At 36.6% G+C, this 20,414-nt stretch overlaps 1 protein-coding gene across 4 annotated transcripts; it reads left to right on the top strand.

Annotated features, from left to right (window-relative positions):
• Positions 1–3,067: 3,067 nt before the first annotated feature.
• On the top strand, positions 3,068–10,568 carry LOC127753474 (protein CHLOROPLAST J-LIKE DOMAIN 1, chloroplastic-like). 4 transcript variants are annotated; one of them, XR_008012565.1, is made up of 12 exons: positions 3,071–3,336; positions 3,509–3,623; positions 3,751–3,855; positions 3,942–4,019; positions 4,619–4,674; positions 5,056–5,113; positions 5,414–5,539; positions 6,588–6,683; positions 6,801–6,872; positions 7,500–7,858; positions 8,684–8,901; positions 9,289–10,568. XR_008012565.1 is itself a non-coding variant. In XM_052278958.1 (10 exons), the coding sequence occupies exons 1-10, from the start codon at positions 3,203–3,205 to the stop codon at positions 7,470–7,472; spliced, it is 849 nt and encodes a 282-aa protein (XP_052134918.1). In that variant the 5' UTR covers positions 3,068–3,202; the 3' UTR covers positions 7,473–8,655. The 4 variants fall into 4 exon arrangements, 3 of the variants coding, with proteins under 3 accessions (XP_052134918.1, XP_052134915.1, XP_052134917.1); XM_052278958.1 differs by lacking the exons at positions 8,684–8,901; positions 9,289–10,568 and having other exon boundaries at positions 3,068–3,336; positions 7,464–8,655; XM_052278955.1 differs by lacking the exons at positions 8,684–8,901; positions 9,289–10,568 and having other exon boundaries at positions 7,500–8,641.
• Positions 10,569–20,414: the final 9,846 nt, after the last annotated feature.

The raw sequence follows: 20,414 nt of genomic DNA, 5'->3' as shown, positions 1-20,414 counted from the left end.
GAAACGGGTGGCCGTTATTTAACCTCGCGGCGACGGGGAGCCCGGAGAACCCCCGTTGCTCCCACGTGGGGGCTCCCCTACCCACCTCCCACTGACGGTGGGCCCCACCTAGGTGAGTCCACGCTGTCGGCGACGGAGCGCGTGTGGTGGGTGGGTTGGAGCCAGGTGTGCGCGGGCGTGACACCGTGGGCGCTGGCCCACAGATCGGCGATGGGATCTGGGAAACCTGCAACGGAGACGCTAACATCCTGACAGGTGGGGACACGACTGCGCGTGGTGGGGACAGGCTGTCAGTGATGCAGGTGGGGCCCACCTGGCGTTTCGGGAGAAGATGTGGCCGAAATTCTTTTTTTGTTTTTGGACTAATTATTAAAGTTTGCACCAGAAAGTGGGACGTCGATGCCGTGTGGGGGAAGAAAAGATGCTCCGTTGGGAACACTGGCGTGGAGAAGATGCCACTCTTTTCTTCTTCCTTGGGTGACGACGATCATGACATCGTGACAACCGCCGTATGGAGTATTTCAGAACTTATCTACGAAAATGTGTGTTTGTGGATCGTGAGGACCTCAAGTGTTCACTGAAAATAACATGTCATTAAAAATATCTATCTTCCACTTGATCTTCGTATTAGTGATGTCCGTAGAACGAGTGGAATTTGGAGTATACGAAGTCATATGGACTAAAGGATTGTTTGGATAGAGACTAGCTTTGCTATAACTGTAGTAAGCCACACAAAGACTGTGTTCGGGAGTGAGGGTTGGGTACCCAACACGTAAAACGAAGCAGCGTCTAGCGTGAGATTAATTAAGTTTTAGCTATTTTTTTAAAAAAAAGATTAATATAATTTTTTTAAGCAACTTTCGTAAAGAAATATTAAAAAAAGATTAATATAATTTTTTTAAGCAACTTTCGTAAAGAAATATTTTGCAAAAACACACCGTTTAGCAGTTTGAAAAAGCGTGCGCGCGAAAAACGAGAAGGAGAAGTTGGGAACATGTCCTAACAAACGCAGCCAAAATGTGGCCAACAATTTGTTAGCCACAATTATGGCAAACTTTGGCTAGAAAATGACAATATAACGCACGGGCCAATATGCTAATAAAGTGTAGCTTGATTCAACTGTGCCTAAGATTTTGGTATAGCAAATTGCGGCCACCAACCAAACAACCCCTAAATTAAGCTACAGAAATATTTTTACACTACAATGGGTGGCTTCGTTGAAACCAAGGTTTGACCATCGGTCACCGTAGCTTACCACCAAGGCTAAGTAACGAAAAATGTTTGTTACGAATTTAAAAAAGTTTTTAATTAACCTTTTCTAGCATTTTAGCTTTTATCTGTTTTGCTCGGTAATTAACCTATTACCGAGGAGGGGTACAACGATGATAAGGGAACCACTAGTTGAAGATGTCCTATATATATGGCTACACAACAAATCATTATCATGTCAATTTGTTTCAACTTGACTTTTATTAATACTGACCAAGTATGTGAAGGAGGTCAGGAGTTGACTATAGTGATGAAATACACTCTATAAATATTTAATGTTTATTAGTATAAGATTTGGCTAACATTTAAACCCTTGTCCATCGATATTTTTTAAATGCTCTTTTTTAAAAAAAGGACAACTGGTATGCATGAATTTTTCTTGAAAAAGTACTATCATAATACCGTATGCTTATTTCATTTTACAAACTTATGCTGATGTAAAATTGATGGTCAACATTTCAAAGCCTAGTCAGATCCTATTCTAAATGTCAAATATTTATAACCGGATGAAGTAATAACTACTGGCCAAGTGTCTCCAAGACAAGACTGTAGGGGTTCAAAATTTGAGACATTCAATACCCAAAAATATCATAGTTATTGTATTATAGGAAAAATGAATGGAGAGAAATATGATTGATGAATAGTAGAGGGGATGACCACCAATCCACCATGGGGAAACATTTTTTTATGCTGAGAGAAAGAAATACTAGATATTAAGATTAAGAAATTAGGAGGTTCACTTGTTGTAAATGTACATCAATTCAATATTGCTGTCCCGTCTGCAACAAACTCATTGTGAAGGAATTACAGAGGATTGATAAAGGCAAGCATTTCCTTTGTATCCATACAACTTAAATAGGGCAAACAATACACAATCTTCTCTCTCTGTCTTTCAAGAATCACAATCATTTTAAGGTTGTGTTCTTTTCCCCTCTTTCTCAAATTACTTCCCTCGTTTTTCCACGCACACGCTATTCAAACTACTAAACGGTGGATTTTTTTTACAAAAGTTTTCTATATGAAAATTGCTTTAAAAAATTATATTAATATATTTTTTTAAGTTTTTTTTGCTAATATTTAATTAATCTCACTATAATCGTGTGTTTCGTTTTCTGTGTCAGGAGGCAAGGTTATAATAGAACCTTGCCTCCCGAACACATCCTAAGGCACTATGGAGATTTCAACTCATATAATAGAATTCATACTACTTCATTTATCATTCTCAAAGGTAAAAAAACAAAAGATTATACTCTCACCATTTTTAATATATGACAACAGTAACTTTTTAAGATACATTTAGGGAGTATCTTAAAAACTGCCGCAAATTTTTTAGTCAAAAACTTTCATATATAACTATAATATAATTGAAATATAATTTATACATTGTAACTACATTGTAATTATATTGTAACCATGATATAACTTACTAGTAAAACATACATTCAGCTATGGTTTCGTTAGCTAGCACGTAAATCTTACACGTCCCATGTGTGAAAATTTCTTTCTAGCAAAATTTTCCCTTTATGCACAAATCTGAAAGTTTTGAGTGCAAAAAAAAACTTGCGGAAGTAATTTGAGTGAGAAAATCAAGTGAGAGATAAGAAAGAAAATCTTTCAAGTGAGATATATAGAGATATAGCAAAATCGTTTAACTATTCACCTCCATCACAACAAAAGCACAATCTGAAATCCCATGAAAACCGAACACAAACGGCCTAAAAGTCCAGCTAAGGCTCAATCAGGCCCATCCATCCCGCTCGGCCCACTAACTCCTCCACACTCTCTTCCTTCTTCCGATCGCCGCAGATAGCGCACGCCACCTCCCCTCCCCTCCCCTCCCATGGCGACGCCACCACCGCCACCGCCTTCGCCTAGTCGCCTCCGCCGCTAGCCGTTACCCCCCCACCACCGGTGCCCCCTCACCTTCTCCCCAATGTCGACGGCGGCGCCCGCATCCGCTACGGCGGCTGCGAGCCTCTTCCTCCGCCGGAGTCTCTCCTCCTCCTCCCCTCGCCACGTCTTCCTGCCTCATTGGGTTGCCCCCATTGTCGTCGCGCGCCCCGCTAGGTAAATTACGCCCGCGTTGTTGGGATAATTGGTTCCGTGCCTCGTGAAATCGTAGCCCAATGTTGGTAGAGTTCGTCGGTTTCGCACACTTTATTAGTTGTCGGTGGGGGTTTGCTTTTTTTTTTTTTTACAAGCAGCTGTTAATTCACGGTAAATCACGATGAGGAAAAAGAAACAGGTTATCTGCGGTGCCGGCGAAGCGCGGTGGAGGTGGTGTTGTTGCGGCTGCATCGGCGGCGGCGGGGAGCGCGCAGTTTGGCGCCGGGGACAGTGAGAATCCATACGAGGTAGAATGATTGGGTTATTGGGAGTGGCTATGTTCATGTTTAGGATCAGCCTTCGTTGGTGATCAGGTGATTCAGTGATTGGATGTGGCTCCTGGTCTTGTTGTGATGGTTGGTCCCTGTTTGTTAGATTTTGGGGATCAGTCCACTTGATGGGTTCGACCAGGTGAAGATGGCCTATAAGCGGAGGCGAAAGGATGCCGAGAGCAACAAAGATGCCGAGCACCTGTTCAAGGTGGTTTTGGGTCATGGGGGTTCAGAATTTGGTTACTGTTGTGTTGTTAATGTATTGATGAGTGATGGAGTTTTGTCGAATTTCAGTTAGAGAGGGCATACGATATGGTCATGATGGAGCAGCTTCAGAACCGGAAGAATGGGGTGGCATATGGATCAATCCAGGTTACTCTCTACTATTATTTCCTTGTCACATTGATGATGCATGGTCTACAGCAACAAAGTTTGCACTTGCGCGTTACTGCCCTTTTTTTGTATGTGCTCCACCGTTTACGGTAGCACTGTTCAATCCCATGCAATCGGCAATTTGGCATATGTATCCAATTAGAGTTAGATATGAGGATTCATATTCACAAAATTGATTTGTAATTGCAAAACTGATTTGTTCTGTATATGGTAACAGACTGTTACCATTCGTTTGGTACTCCTTGGTTAAATTCCTTCATGCTAAAATAAACACATACTGATATTTACTGTTGAGCGACGTAGTTTGAGATGCAGAGATATCTAACCAAGCAACGCATTGCCTGCTATTAAGCTTGATGGTTACCTTAGCATGGTGAATTTGACGGAGATCTTAGATGACTTATCTTGCATCGACTCTTCTAGTCTCCTTACTGGAGTGAACTTCATGAGACCTCTGTCGGTTGCCATGTTTAAGAGGATCCTTCCAACATATGGCTAATAATGAAATGAGTCTCATGATAATTCTCTATTCTGATGTTTTCTTTCACTGATTATTCAGTTCTCTTTCTGAACATTAGGTGTCAAAGGACATTAAATATGCTGATAATCAACCAGTGGTTCCTTGGGGGCCTAGGTACCTTACAGTTCACATTTTGTAACCAATCTCTTCATGTGCTTCTTCAATATATACTGTGTACATTTTGTTTTCCAATGCATCTATACACTATGAATCTTAGGAGACTTAACAGACTTAATTCTTGACTGCAATCCTGCATCCATGAATTGGGCATCCTTGTTACTTAATGCAGTTCTCTAGCAAAACTTGATGATCCAATGCTCATGCCCTTATTGTTTTTAAATTTTAACTTTTCTTTAGCATAACTGTTGATTATTCACATGTTAGTTCCAAATATTAAAACTCTGGGCCACTGGAAATATCATCACACATTAACACCTATCCACTTCTTTGTTAGCTTTAGTGCTATGCTATTGCCATTTCATGATCATCTTGCAGATACTCAAGATCCACTGGGAAGGACCTGCGCATTAATATGGCAATATCAGCAACATTTGTAAGAAAATTATTTTCTGTATCATCCCAAGTACCACATTGAAATGTTAATAATTACTGTTTTTAATCAAACACAATGTTTTATGAATCCCAGTGGATTGTTCCTCTGTACTCAACATTGTTATATGCATTGGTGTTAAACTTGAAATTACACAATAGAAAATAATTTGAATTTCAGCATTATTTCACATAGGATTTTTTTAATCATCAGCTTGCCAAACTTCCTATCTTGGGCAAGTCATTTTGTATATGGAGAAAAGGTACTTTATTAATGGACATTTTTTTATCCTTTTTTTTGCAGATCATGTATATATCTACCATGGGCCATGCAGACTGGAAGCCCATGCAGTTTTTGTGTTTTGCCTATTTCTATCGAATACTTGACAAACTGAAGGCTACCGAGTCAGCTAGCACTCCTATATACAATGTGAGGCGGTTTACTAAATAATTTTATTTGCTGTTCCCTTTTCATTTTCTATGGAATCCCTGCACTTACAGGAATGGCATATCAAATAATCAAATTGGTTCAGTTTGCTTTACTCTATTGTAGTTCAGATATGATAAGAGCAAAAGGTACACTAGGGAAATGGAGCTATTAGATGGGATGGAATTCTTACTTTTCATGAGTTGGGAATGCATATATTTGATATATGTGGCTCCTTTTTTAGTTACAAAGTTACATAAGTGCATACTTGTCTTGTATTAAGGATCTTAGATTACTTGGTCACTAGTTTTTAGCTTTGCAGTTCAGCTTGACAGAATCACAGAAGAAGTCTAGCTAATGTTCCGGATAGATAATGTGGCATCCCCTTGATTGGGGAAAGCATTGCATGAGGGTACCCTTCTTTTGAGTTTGCTACAATTTCTTTTAGTCATGAAGATACACATTTTACTCTAAAGATGGATGTGTATACTGTTGGGCTGTAAATAGAATAGTGTGTGTGTGTGTTTGTGTGCTGGCCCATTAGCTAGAGGCCCATCTACTCATGTATATGTAAATAACGATAGCAATACAGAAGTGGTGAAGCTTCCAGAGAAAAAATCACAAAACTACATATACAACAAGTTTAACCAAATGATGCCTGTATCAACTTTTTTTTTTTAAAAAAAATGTCGATTGACTCTGTCAGCCCCTGCTCACAAAATTAAAGACGAGGGGTGTACATGCCTGCTCTTGGGTGGCTGCGTCCTGCTTAGAGCTTTTGTTTACCGGGTAGTCAGTATGCGTTTGTTTTCTAAAGTCTTTAAAAGGATTTGCTCTTTGTTTCTTGCATGCTAATTAATACAAAGCGGCAGCCCTCCTGCTGTTAGGTTCAAAAATAATATATTAAATGATGCATCGTTCGGAACAAGTAGATATTGTCCAAAGTTTGGAATATTAAACCATTTATCCTTGTATCTGTGCTGGTGCGCTACATTTATTATTTGTAGTCTTAATTGTTAAATATAATATTGAAATAAAATGTTTGTGGCAGGAGTATGGTGAGGTTGAAGGTCGTGGCATACACATGGCAAAACGAGTACTCCGTAGTTTATGTTTGGTACTTGGATCAATACTTGCTGTATCCCTGGTTAGTGGGTTGTTCGGATACAGTGCTATCTAGATGCTAAACTATTGGTTTATCTGCCAGTTTTCTCTACTGTTTCTCAGTATTCGTATCCTCACCCTAATGTTTTATCCTTTTCAGGGCTACACTGGGCTAGCCAATTTTTCTCAGTTTCTTGGGCAGTATATTCCATCTGTTGTTTATAACTTCCAGGTATGTTATGCTTGAGCATATCTGATGTTGTTTGGGATTATTTTATTGGATCAGAGTGCCACATTTTTATATTCATTCTTGTTACCAAGATCACATTTACAGCCCCATTGTTTCGCTTATTCGGGGAATAAGCGAAACGGCATATTTGCAAACGAAAAATAATGTGTGAATAGAACTTTTATATACGTGTTCTTAGCGATCTAAAAGCAAAGGCTGAAAAATAAACTTCGTTAAAAAAAACCCCAAAATCAAATCCAAATTTAAGTTTGAAAATTCAAATTTTGACTGATAAGCATAAGCATAAGCGAAAAGATGAGGCCATTAAGCTGATAAGTTCCACACTTAAATTTTCTCCCATTTGCTAAGTTACACACTTAAAAAATTTCACTTCTGTCATAAAGTAGAAACTGGAAAGTTGTTAGTTTTTTTAAAAAGACAGACAAGCCTCCTGAAAATAATATTTTTTCGCTGGAGGCTAAAAGTTAAAAACTCTAATAAGAATACTGGAGTAAGCAATAAGTGCAATCTGTTTTTCTGGTGGAGAACATGTAATGGAAGAATGCTAGTGAATATTGTTGCTGTTGTTTTCAGGTGAAGTAAAACTAATTGGTGGCTATCTTATTCCAGGAATTGATTGTGACTACAGCTTCATCTGTTTTGCTTTGCATATTGGCGTCGTACTATCGATAGCAACTTGTGTAATTGTGTTGGATCACCCCTTGGCATTGCAATCTTGATAAACCTGTCTTCATGAGGGCCATGGTCGATAAGTTGAGCCTATTCTGCTATGGAATATGAGAGCCCATCAACTATATAAGTGCACTGTTCTTGCATGTTTTACATCGTTCTTACATCTGGAAAATTTTGCAGCTACTGATAAGATGTTCTATCCAATGTTTTGAAACTGAAATTTAGCATGCAAGAGACAGACAGCTAACAAAGCAATGTGTCACATGAAACCTGACGATGCTGAAAATCTAGTTCTAGTGAGTTGTTCCAGCAAAAAGTTAACTGCAATTTTCCTAGAAGTTTCCTTGAGTTTGCAATCTGCTTGCAAGTTCCTTGTATATTTACTGGCAAGCTGCAACTGAACAATTACTCTGTGTTGGTGAGTTATGAATTACAACGTCCTTATGGAATCTGCCTACTTGATCATGGAACCTCTTTTGCTTTAGTTAATCAAAACTAAGGTACAATGCCTCCTCTCTCACTCTCCACATCCAAGGGATGATGCCATTTTTTAATGGCCAAATAAATCTGGAATTGGCATGAGAAATCGGCATCTAATCCAGTCCTGGAAATGAACAGGATATTTGGGAAGGTTAAACAGTCTACCTACCAATCTGATCTCATACAAATACGTAGTGATGTAGCAGATACTAGTCAGCACACATATTTGTTTTGCTCTGTATGCTTCCACTATACCTCCTTTTTTCTTATGTTGACTTTTTAGACACATTGACAATTGATTTAGTGCTGGTACACACGTTTGAGTTTTTTTCCCTGTACGAGCAAAGTAACAATATGGAAGTATGGAAGTCAATCACTAATATCCTATCATTTGCATAATGCATTTATAGATATATATATGTTTTTCCAACAGAGCATTCAAAGTTTTAGAAATTTGACCACTGTTTTACAGCATCTGTCAAATAACTGGAAATGTTCCATACATTTAGTACTTTTTAGATAAGAAAAGTGTGTACTTTTGGCTTTTAAGCTGTGCTGCTTGCCTCCCAAATTTTAGTTCGTACTTTTAGTGTCATCTAATAATGCTTGGGACCTACTAACATTTACAGCTTTCATGTCAGGCTGTAGAACGGCCACTACTTCAACTGAGAATATCACCCAGCAAACACATCTTCTCCCCAGTGGTGTTTTTCAATGCTGCTGCTTCGTACATGCACCACACACCATCTCCAATTGTTCTGTTCGATGCCAATTTTTGAAACCCCAAATTCAAGATTCTTGACCGGTGCATGTCCGTCCCGTTTTGTTTGTTGGCTTCAGCATCTCACACGATTCACAGGTACTCATCTCAGCATTTAACAACACCCTGATTAGTCCTTTTCTCTTAAGCTGCAATAACCGAGGAGCTTACACTAAAACCGAGCAAATTCCATGCTCGCACAGCACACACACGCACGTACGTTAACATGCTTAATCAAACGCTTTTTCATCTTGTCTCATGCGTTTTGAAGCTACCGTTGTAGTGGTATCCTTGTCCTCTTCGAACGATCAGAACATGGGCGTAGTGCTGGGACACACGAGAGCACAAGCACATGGAACAAAGAACTATTTGCGATGTTAATTAATTTAAGAAATGCTGTTGTGTTGTCATTGTCCTGATGATATGGGTCTTGGTTGGTGCTATTTTCATATTTTATGGAGTACCTGTTGAGCCCTTATTTTGCAGAAATAAACAGGATGAACACGTGGCCAACCATCTCGAAAGAAACAAAATGAAATCAAAGTAAATTGTTTTGTACCGGAATAGAAGTTGTGGATTCCTGCTGCGGCATCGTAAATTGGAAGGAAATGCTTGTAAATGTCTTTGTCAGAATCTATGAGAGCAAAGGTCTGCTATACTATTTGTTGCCCCAGATCCGGTTGCAGTTCCTACTTCCAACAAATACTCCAAGTTAAACAAAGAGAAGCTAGGTATGTAAGCAAACTATACCACCTGCACAAATACAGTTTTGCATGAACTAATTTATCCTATTTCACAGTATCGTACAAGCACATGCATTTTTTAACGAACTAACACAAAATATGTCAATTTTATTGAATATAGTAGTAAAAAATATTTTAGAAAAACTGCAGCTACAACTATACAGAGGTTTTTAGGATGAGCTCGAGCTGTAAAATAGAAACTGTACTACTCTGCTCCCGCAACCATCCACCATGTTTTTTTTCCTTCTTCCTTCATTTTTGCATATATCTACCAAGTACTCCCAATCAAGGATCGTAATAGAGTTGCCCCGTTTGTTTGAGCTTAAAAGCCATTGCTAATTTTGAACTTTAGAATTAATTATGGTTTCCTTTGTCGAATTTGAAACTCAGCCTTGACTTTTTAACCGCCACGAGTACAAGTGTAAAAAAGTCTTATCCTAAAATTACTTTTCACTATATCGGTGGTGTATCTTCCTTGTCTTGTCTTATGCAGCCAAAAAAGAAAAAAGAAAAGCCCTCCAAGCAGAATTGCCATAAAATCTGCTGAGTTTAATTTCTTTTCAGTCTTCCACACGACAAATTGAGAAGCTTAACATGCATCCACGCACATGTCTGATGAATGCGTGAGAATGAGACATCTATATACTAGATTGACGATTTTGCATGGCACCGTGGTCACCATTTTCTGGCAACGCAAATAGTACGCTTCACCGACAAAATGGCACGCGGGTGGCACTCTGAAGCCTCTCCATCAACCTAAGCGCCTAGCCTTTGGTCCTTCTCAACCCCTATATGCACTTGGTTTAAGTACTTCGGTCCTCCCTTGTCTAGTGGAGGTTGTACACTCGTACTCCTATTCTGGTTCCCATTAAAATGAAAAATACGTACAATATTTTCTTTTTTTAAAAAAAACACAATGCAAGCACACATGCATACTCTATCCTATCCTATGAGCACATCTGAAAGAGGTTTTTCTTGAAAATTTTTTTTATAGATGGTTTCAAAAAAATATTTTCGAAAACTGAACCTTTTGGCCACGCCAGGGTCATACTTTTTGGAAAAGACTATTAATAAAATTAAAAAAACAAAAAGTCTAAAAAATAAAAAAAAATACTCCGAAAGATTAGTTCAGTATATCTTGAAACTGACTAGTTCGGTACATCGATGGGTCTATCACTAAAAGAATAATTAATCATAAACGCGAACACCCATATCAAATCTAAAATCTTAAAATTGGGTGAGCTGGTTACACCATAAGGAATCTAACTGAATACACTCGCTTTGCAAAATACGCACAATTTATATGAGTTTGTTTCTTTAAATATAATTCATCTTACAACTCGTACCGACTTAACCCTCTTTATTTTTATTCTTAATTTTCTTGGCCTGATTATAAGTTGTCTGTCTTTCCCAGACATAGTAACGGAGATGATGAAATCACTAAGTTAAAGCTGTGGATTTAGAGGTTGTACATAAAGTGCCTGATTATACTTCTTTTTAATCCTTCCTCACAAGTTAAAGCTGTGGATTTAGAGGTTGTACATAAAGCTCCGAACCCTATAATTAATGTGTTTATGCCTTGTGGGATTAGTACCCATATGTCATAGATACCATAGATACATGGAACCAAGAATCATGAAACGCCACCATACGAGAAATTTTTTAATCTTTTTTTTATCATTTTTCATTTTAAAACTATATTCTAAAAACTTATTTTTAAATCTAAACCTTTTAACCATGACATTCTTGCTAGCATGGTGGAACAATTTTTCCATAGCTACCTCTTTAGCGTGATAGCGTTATTCTTCGTTACACCAGCTAAGGCTGTGTTTGGCATCAGTTTCCCAACCGGACAAGTATGCACGAAAAACGGAGTGATCCATTAACACGTGATTAATTAAGTATTAGCTTTTTTTCAAAAATGGACTAATTTGATTTTTTTAAGCAACTTTCGTATAGAAAATTTTTTGCAAAAACTCACCGTTTAGCAGTTTGAAAAGCGTGTGCGCGAAAAACGAGGGAGATGAGTTAGTAAAAAGGGGTGCCGAACACAGCCTAAGTTGATGTGGCAAAACAACGCTAGCATGTCTATTGTGCGTGACATGACAATGTTGTTTTGCCACATCTGGTGGAGTGGCGTGGAAAAAAGTTCAGATTTAGAAATAAGTTTCAGGATAGTGTATTTTTTAAATTAAAAACTAAAAGGTTAAAAAAAACTAAAAATCCACCATAGGTGGCAAACCCTGAATATTACCGTGATAATAAGGTCTATAAGTGTGTTCAGAACCATGGGTTCCCAACAAGCACACAGTGCGTACGGAAAACGAAGCGGCTCATTAGCACGTGATTAATTAAATATTAATTTTTTTCAAAAATAAATCAATATGATTTTTTAAAGCAACTTTCGTATAGAAACTTTTTGCAAAGAACACACTGTTTAGCAGTTTAAAAAACGTGCACGCGGAAGACGAGATGGTGGAGCTGGGAAGCAGCAGTTCCGAACACAGCTATATACTGTCCAAATACGTTGCACTAGAATGTGTCGCATCCAATTAAAATATCTTATATTTAGGGACGGGGGAGTACTTCATACCATGACCTACAAAATATCCTCCTTAATTAAATGAATATGTTGTCCATATGTCTATATGCACCTCCTAATTATTTGATCCGATGTGATATGCCTATGAAATGTTCCCTATCCATGAGGACAAAAACTATTTCCTCCGAAAATTTATAAGGCTCAGATATTATGTCTTGGGAAGTGTCGTCGCGACACGAAGACGCAGATATACTATAACGGTGATCTGCTTTTGTATACGTCCACGAAAAGGAGAGCACTGTATCTGCACGGTGACATCGTCCATGCATGTTCATTGAACTTTGGTTGGCAATGTCGTGGAAGATGAATTTGGAAGAAACAGGAGGAGGAGATAGCTACCTCTCCGGCGAGGAAAAATCTGTGCAAAGGTCCCCATCGATCTCACGTGGGTGTGTGGAGCCAAGGAGCCCAAAGAGTCGGCACACTTCCCTTTCCTCAAGCTCACAAAGAGTCCTTTTCGTGGCTGGTTGATGTGCAATTCTGGTGTGAAATTATGTATTCCTGCAAATGGTAATTTTTCAATGCGGTCTGATGTTAAACGTGCGATGAGGTGATTCGTGTTAATGGTTATTGGTTACTGATTTTGAGCCTGTGTGCTGGATTGATTAAAATTTATAGATTATAATATTAGCAAATAGTAGGTGAAAAGTACGTTATCTAAATAATTTTACATTATTAATTTATAGAATTTTTTTAGTAAATCATTTTTTTATAAGTGTAATGCGAATATTCCATACCTCCATGAACCTAGAAAGAACAGTGTTTTAGTAGAGTTGTCAGACTATTGAACGAACAAGATAGAAAAGACGCGGCACTCATGCCATCTTAAAATCTACCGCATCCTAAAAAACCAAACCCGCACTAGGATACGATATATCCTAATATAATGAATCTGAACATACTATATCAGATTCGTTGTACTAAAATATGCCACATTATAGTGCGAGATTGACATTTTTTTTTACGAAGGGAGTACTCCCCTTGTCCCCTGCAAAACTAATTTTTGGTTTCCCGGCTAAAAGTTGTTTTTTTTATGAAACAGAAAGAGTACTCACTTGTCTCTAAATATAAATAATTTTAGAGGTTTTTATGAAAATTGATGAAGGGTTGTGTTATCGATTCGCCTAAGATTGATTATAAGCCGTACGATTTATTAACAATAAGAGTAATTTATAGATAAAACTTTATATGTGCTCTTAGTGATTTAAAAGCCAAAGGTGAAATATAAACTTTGATTAAAAAAAGACCATCAAAATCAAGTTTTAAAAATCAAATTTGGTAACGGCTTATTAGTTGTAGGGCAAAAGATGGGGGCCAAAGGAGATGGAATTGAATGATGGAAAATTGTGATTGGGTGAGGTGAGTAAGTAGGTAGAGAAATAGATATATACTTTCTCCGTCTCATATTAAATTAATTTTTAGCTCCTTTCGTTTGTCTTAAAATAAATTCATTTTTAGAGCAACCATTGCATTGCAATTTGTGAAAGTAGGGATTAGTTGTATTGAGAGAAGATAAAATGAGGAATAATTATATTATGATTTGATAAAGTAGGGGTATTTTAGTCTTTTTTGGTTTTGTATTGCTATGTGTGGAATGGGTGAAAAATAAATTTATTTTGGGACGAAGGTAGTAAGACAAATTGGAACTATAAAAATATCTATGTTTTCTTGTAAGAAACGGAAAGCATTGTTTGAAAATTTTCGGAAGCGAAAACAAATTTGAAACTTTTTTTGTCGAAAACTGAAACAAATACAACAAGGCCACTACCCATTGTCAGGAAGCCGAATCGGTCAGAAAATTTCTGAAAAATTACCTGGAAATTGTCTCAAAGTATGAGACAAAGTGATATGTGAACTGTGATGTTATCCTTATGAATAAAGTGGTATTTGTTAGTTGCTAAAATCTGCAATTTTTATTATTGCTGAAGAAAAAAATTAGGTAGAGTTCGGGGATGACTTTTCCTAACCTCACCTTCAACTTTTTACGTGCACGCTTTTTGAGCTATTAAATGATTTGTTTTTTTAAAAAATCATACTAATTTAGTTTTCAAGTTTTTTAGCTAATGTTTAATTAATTATGTGCTAAAGAGCTATTTCGTTTTACATCTAGGAGGGAAAGGTTCTCAACTTCACAAATCAAACTCGGTACTTGAAAACCTTCACAACTACCTTCACAATCAACTTTAATGACTAGGCTAACATATTGTTTTCGATGAGTCATCAAAATTACTACCTTGTTATCAACATGTTCGTTGTTTAGAAAAAAAAAATTAGTCGTAAATACAAGCACATCATGTACTAAGCCTATAACTTAAATCCGGATTGCAGGTTTCTCCATAAACGGAAACTAGTAACGGGCCGAGCTACACTAAGAGCGTGTCCATTTGAAGCACAATGGGGAGAAATATGTCCTTCGTTTTTCACGCACTTCACTTCCTAAACTGCTAAACCATATATTTTTTTCAAAAATATTTCTATAAATAGTTATTTTAAAAATCATATTAATCATTTTTAACTTTAAGATAATTAAATAATCAATTAATTATATACTAGTGGCTAACCTCATATTACGTATTTTCCAATCAGCTCCTTTCTCCTCCTCTCCAACACTCTCCAACGTAACCTAAGTCCGTTTATAGTACTGTAAGAATTTTACTCGTAGTTTTTGTTACTTCCAACTATAATTTGCACATATGGCCAAAACCAATGCAATTTAATTTGGACGGCGATATCTCGTTCCCCTTCTTTTTACCACTGGAGAGAATACAGCCATATGCATAGAATTTCTACAGCTAGCTGGCGTTGGAACTTGAAATGGGGAGAGAGATTGCTTGCGTCTGTACTGCTTGTTACTGTTATTCGTCTAACGTCTCTTGATTTATTTAACTAGCAGTGGTTAACATGGTTAATATACTGGATTAGTTTAATCAAGAGTACAATTTCACGACAGGAGTATTACTACTATTCAACTGGTTGTCCTCGAGAAAGAGCGTATATGCAGCGTGAAGTCAAATGGAACGCGCCAACTTAGAAAGGAACAGTAGGAAACATTCCTTTGTCCCATTTCAAGATAATCCATGAGAAAAATTATATTATTACATGAAGAAAATATATATTACTGCTACATGCAGTCGGATGCAGCTAGATTCTGATGAATCATACTACTACTATTTTCCAAGTCAGCAATATAAAGATTAGCTTCCGAAGTACTGGAATATTGGTGTATAGCTTTACTAGTACCAAAATTTTTTTTTAGCAATAACCTTGAGAGTCGATCGAGAGACAAATTTATCGCATATTTTTCCAAACGTAAGTTTCAAATTAGTACACAAATATTAGTAAAAACATTTTTAAATCAGTATTTAATTTCGGGCTCCGAGGAACTCCCCCGTTCCATAAAAAATGAATTTAGGACCGAATGTAACACGTCCTAGTGAGTCCTATAAATACAGATGTATGTCCAGATTCGTAGGACTAGATTGTGCACATTCGGTATTAGGTTAATTTTTTATGGGACGGAGGGAGTACATGGAACTAGGTTCTATAGAAGTAGCAGCTATCTTTATCATTTCTTTCTTTCTTTCTTATCTGCTCTGTAATTTTTTTCCTACTCTATACAATGAATTATCACACCGTCTGGTCGACAAAAAAAAAACTTCTCATCTCAACAAATTTTAACCATCCACCACTTCACTTTATATACTCCGTGCATAAATCAAACGCTATATAGATATGTTTTGAGACATGTTGTGTTTAATTTAGCACACTCCCTTCGTCCCATAAAAAATAAATGATATAAGATGTCGCACATCATAATACTATAAATGTGAATAAATTGTTATCTAAATTCATAGCACTATGATGTAAAGGATGTGTTACATTACGTAGGTTTGTTGTTATGAAACGAGGGAAATACACAATAACATACTCTCTCTGTAAAAAAAAGTTATTACCTTCGTCCCAAAATATAACAATATAGTACTGGATGAAACATATCATATGGCTCCATCGTTTCGCTTATTCAGCAAATAAGCGAAACGATATATTTGCAAACAAAAAAATTAATTTGTGAATAAAAATTTTATATATGTATTCTTAGCGACATAAAAGTAAAGGCTAAAAAATAAATTTCGATGAAAACTCCCCTACATCAACTCTAATTTTAGGGTCGAAAGTTTAAATTTTGACTTAATAAGCATAAGCGAAAAGATAATGGCCGATAGTTTAACGAATCTACACACTCTCTTAGCCATATTTATTTGATTAGGATTTGTCCTATTTAATTTCAAGTTGCTATATTTTAAGGAAAAAAATAGTACAAGTTATTTTGTTCGGAGGGGAGTATTGCAAACAACGGGCCGGTACTCCTACCAGCTGATGGGATCGTAGTAGTACGAAGTACGAACACTGTTTGCATTTAATTGGAGCAGGTACGTTGCATCAGGTCAGGAGCGCCTGCAAATCAAGTCATATCAGGTCAGGCCTGGTTTAGTTCCAACAGTTTCTTCGAACTTTTAACATTTCCATCACATCAAAATTTTAGGTATATTTAGTTTACGATAAAATTAGAAGTTTATTGAAATTGAAACGATGTGATGGAAAAGTTGAAAAGTTAAAAGTTGGAAGATAAAGTTTGGAAACTCAGCCTACACACACAAACTTCTAACTTTTCCGTCACATTACTTCAATTTCAATCAAACCTTCAATTTTGACGTGAACTGAACACACCCTCATTCCCAACCTAATGACTAGAATGGTGACCATAGCATTAAATAAGCTGCTACCGATGAAAGATGATGTGACAAATGAATAAATGAGAAAAGAGAAGAAAACTAGGTCTTGTATGAGACATAGTTTCTACATATCATATGAGATAAGTAGTATTATTAAATTTAAATATAAAAAAGTGGTGTTTGCATTGAAAGAGTAGTATCTAGTGATAGTTTTTTTTGATGATGTAAAGTTTATGGAAACTATGGTATGTTAGTTCACACCAAACTTCTCCTAAACTTCCAACTTTCCATCACATCACATCACATCCAAAACTTTCCTACTCACATAAACTCCTAACTTTTTTTCCAAACTATTAACTTTCTCTAACCTTCTCTCCAATTTCAGGGAACACAGTCTGTGTCTAGTATTTTGAATTGGGAATGGCCTCGCTAGCTACGTTGCTAGTAGTAGATCAGTCGTCACAAGAGACAAGAGGAACAGCCACGTGTGACGATTAATTAATAATTAAGCAGCAAATTAAACTAACAGCGCAACTAAATAAACAACCCTGTACGTACTAGTACTTAATTATCAATGTAGGAAAATTTGTCCGTTTGTAACGCGATTAATTTCTTCGTGGCCGGATCCATATCACGTGTGCGTCAGTTTTCAGTGTAATAGTAGTAATCAGTTTGGTTCAACTTGAACCGGCCCTTCGTCTTCGTCACCGGCCGCCGGAGTGAGATCGATCGATCGAGACGTACGGCGTCCTGGAACGGCGGATGCATCTGTCGCCGGCGGGGGCCACCGTTGCCGGCGTGCTAGCTCCAGCTAGCTAGCTGTCACTGTCGATCTCTCATGGCGGGGGCCGCCATGGCGGCTTGGAGTTGGCCAGTAACCGGAAAACCCTAGCAGCCGGCTGGAGTATAGTACCAACTTGCGTCATATCATCGACCAATAATTCTGTCAAAATATTAATGACTGACTAAGATGGAGAAAATTGCGAGTGATATATGCTGTGTAATTCTTTTTTCTTACTTTTGCAAAATGAGTGATGTGTAATTCACTAACTGCGCTAATTAACAAAGACGAAGTATTCCTGAGAGAAAACAAATTATAAAAGACTTCACTAGCTGAATCATATAGAGCGAGACCGATTGTCTAATAGTCTGTTTGGTACAGCTCCAACTCCTAAATATTGCTTCAGGAGTTGAGTCTGGAGTGGAGTTGTGGAGCTGCCTAAACCCAGCTCCACAACTCTAGTATATTTTATGAGAGAGCTCCACCCAACTCCACTCTCAGTTTTGGTGGAACTGAAACTGTTTGGCTGAGCTCCAGCTCTAGGAGGGGTGGAGCTGGAGCTGTGCCAAACAGGCCCTAACTAACGGGACATTAAAAAACTAATATATATTTATAAATAAGATAATACTATTTCTCCTCCCTCCACCCGATATATATATATATATATATATATATATATATATATATATATATATATATATATATATATATATATATATATATATATCTATATATATATATATATATATATATATATATATATATATATATATATATATATATATATGAGCACCAAACAAATTTAATATATATATATATGAGTATTTCTAGTTTCCGGTTTATTTTAAAGAGATTAAGGATGAGGTGAAAAACTTTAGTGAGAATGGTTGGGGTGGAAGAGTGATCAGGTTAAAATGAAAAAAATAAGAATGAGAAATGATATACTCCTATATAGTACAAATGGTATTCAATGAATCTTTATATTTATGAAAGTTGCTATGCGTCCAATCTTTATGTACAACTTACAACCTAGTATTCCGTATGCATGTGCTAAATGCATACTCCCTCTATCCCAGAAAAAACGAATTTAGAATTAGATATGACATATTCTAATATGATGAATCTGGATATATGTGTACTAGGGTCACATTTAGTACTAGGTTGGTTTTAAGGACGGAGGAAGTAGGTGTTGCTTGTCTGGCCCGCACGATAACAAGCTCAGTGATTGGTAGACGTGAGACAGTAGGACGTGAGTAGTACGTATAGCAGGTTGTATATTTATAGATAATTTTAAAACACTTTAAATGCTTATATTTAATTTATGAGGTTGTATATTTATAGATAATTTTAAAACACTTTAAATGCTTATATTTAATTTATGGATAGAAGAAGTATATATAATAACCCTCTGAGATAGCTGAAATTAATGGACAGATGAATTATCTGATTTTTGATAGCTACCCCCTTGGTAAAAAGAAAAATCCAATCATTGGATTTTTTTTTAAACGGAGTAGTATATGTTTAAGGACACAAACAAATAAATAAATTACTACAAATTAAAAAGTTGCTTTAAAATAAGTATTTTAGGAAACATACTATTTAGGAACTTATGGAGCGTGCAAACGGAAACCAAAAATCCAAAATTGGAAAAGAATAATAATACTAGCACTAAGATTTTTTAAAGGTGCTATCACCGTACTAAAAAAAACTACCGAAGGCATTGTTACGGATACTATAACTTGTTGGTTTGAGCTTATAAGTTTCAAGACAAACCAATTTTACTAAAACTTGCTTTCTAAAATAATTTAATGAGATGTTTCGTTGGTTACCATATACTCCCTCCGTTTCATATTATAAAACTTTCTAGCATTGTCCACATTCATATAGATGCTAATGAATCTATACACGTATATATGTCTAGATTCATTAACATATATATGAATGTGGGCAATGTTAGAAAGTTTTATAATATGAAACGGAAGAAGTAAGTCCTTAAAGATAGAAGTATGACCTACTACTTTATAAAAATAGAAGTTCTTAAAATATTTGATGGGAAGAGGGCAGTATGTGTAATTATATGTCCTTAAGCGAAGTGAATGTAACTTAATTTAATTGGTTAGGTTCTTTATAGTGAAATAAGTCCACATAGATTCAAGTTCTAGACTTAACACGGGTACCCGTATTTATGGCTAATTATTTTTTTAGTGGCAGACATCCGTGATGACTTCGTTAATGTCAAGACTTACTGGACAAGTCTTTCTGAGATGCTCATACAGATAACAGATATGGTATGCATGTGTGCGTTCAATCCAAATTTCGAAATCCATTCATAAAATCCACAGGGCTCAAAGGAAATTTTCTCATAGGATTTCAATTCGTTAAATTCCTTTACAAAATTATTGCTCCCCAAGGAGACCTTAGAGACTGTCTTCACACCTTGAATCTTTAAGCAACAAAGATCATAGGAAAACAACATAAGAACCATTTGAATTGAACACGGGCAAAACACATCATTTGAAGAATTTGAGAGGTAGCTAGGAAGAAAGGAAAATTTTGAAGGAGGTTTGGAGTTTATGCTACAGATCCTCTAAAATTGCAATGAAATATCTATCCATAGAAATTTCAAAGAAATTATAGGTACCTACTGTAATCCTTTATCCAAAGGGTCTCAGTGAAAATTGTCTTATAGGAGAGTAGTAGTATTTAAATCCTTCAAACTTTATGTGGTTTTCCCGTGTTTCAAAATGGAGCTA

The sequence above is a fragment of the Oryza glaberrima genome, chromosome 10 (genome assembly GCF_000147395.1).
Source record: "Oryza glaberrima chromosome 10, OglaRS2, whole genome shotgun sequence".
NCBI lineage: Eukaryota > Viridiplantae > Streptophyta > Magnoliopsida > Poales > Poaceae > Oryza > Oryza glaberrima.
Note: the sequence above shows the minus strand (reverse complement) of the source record. Positions and strands in the feature narration are given on the sequence as shown.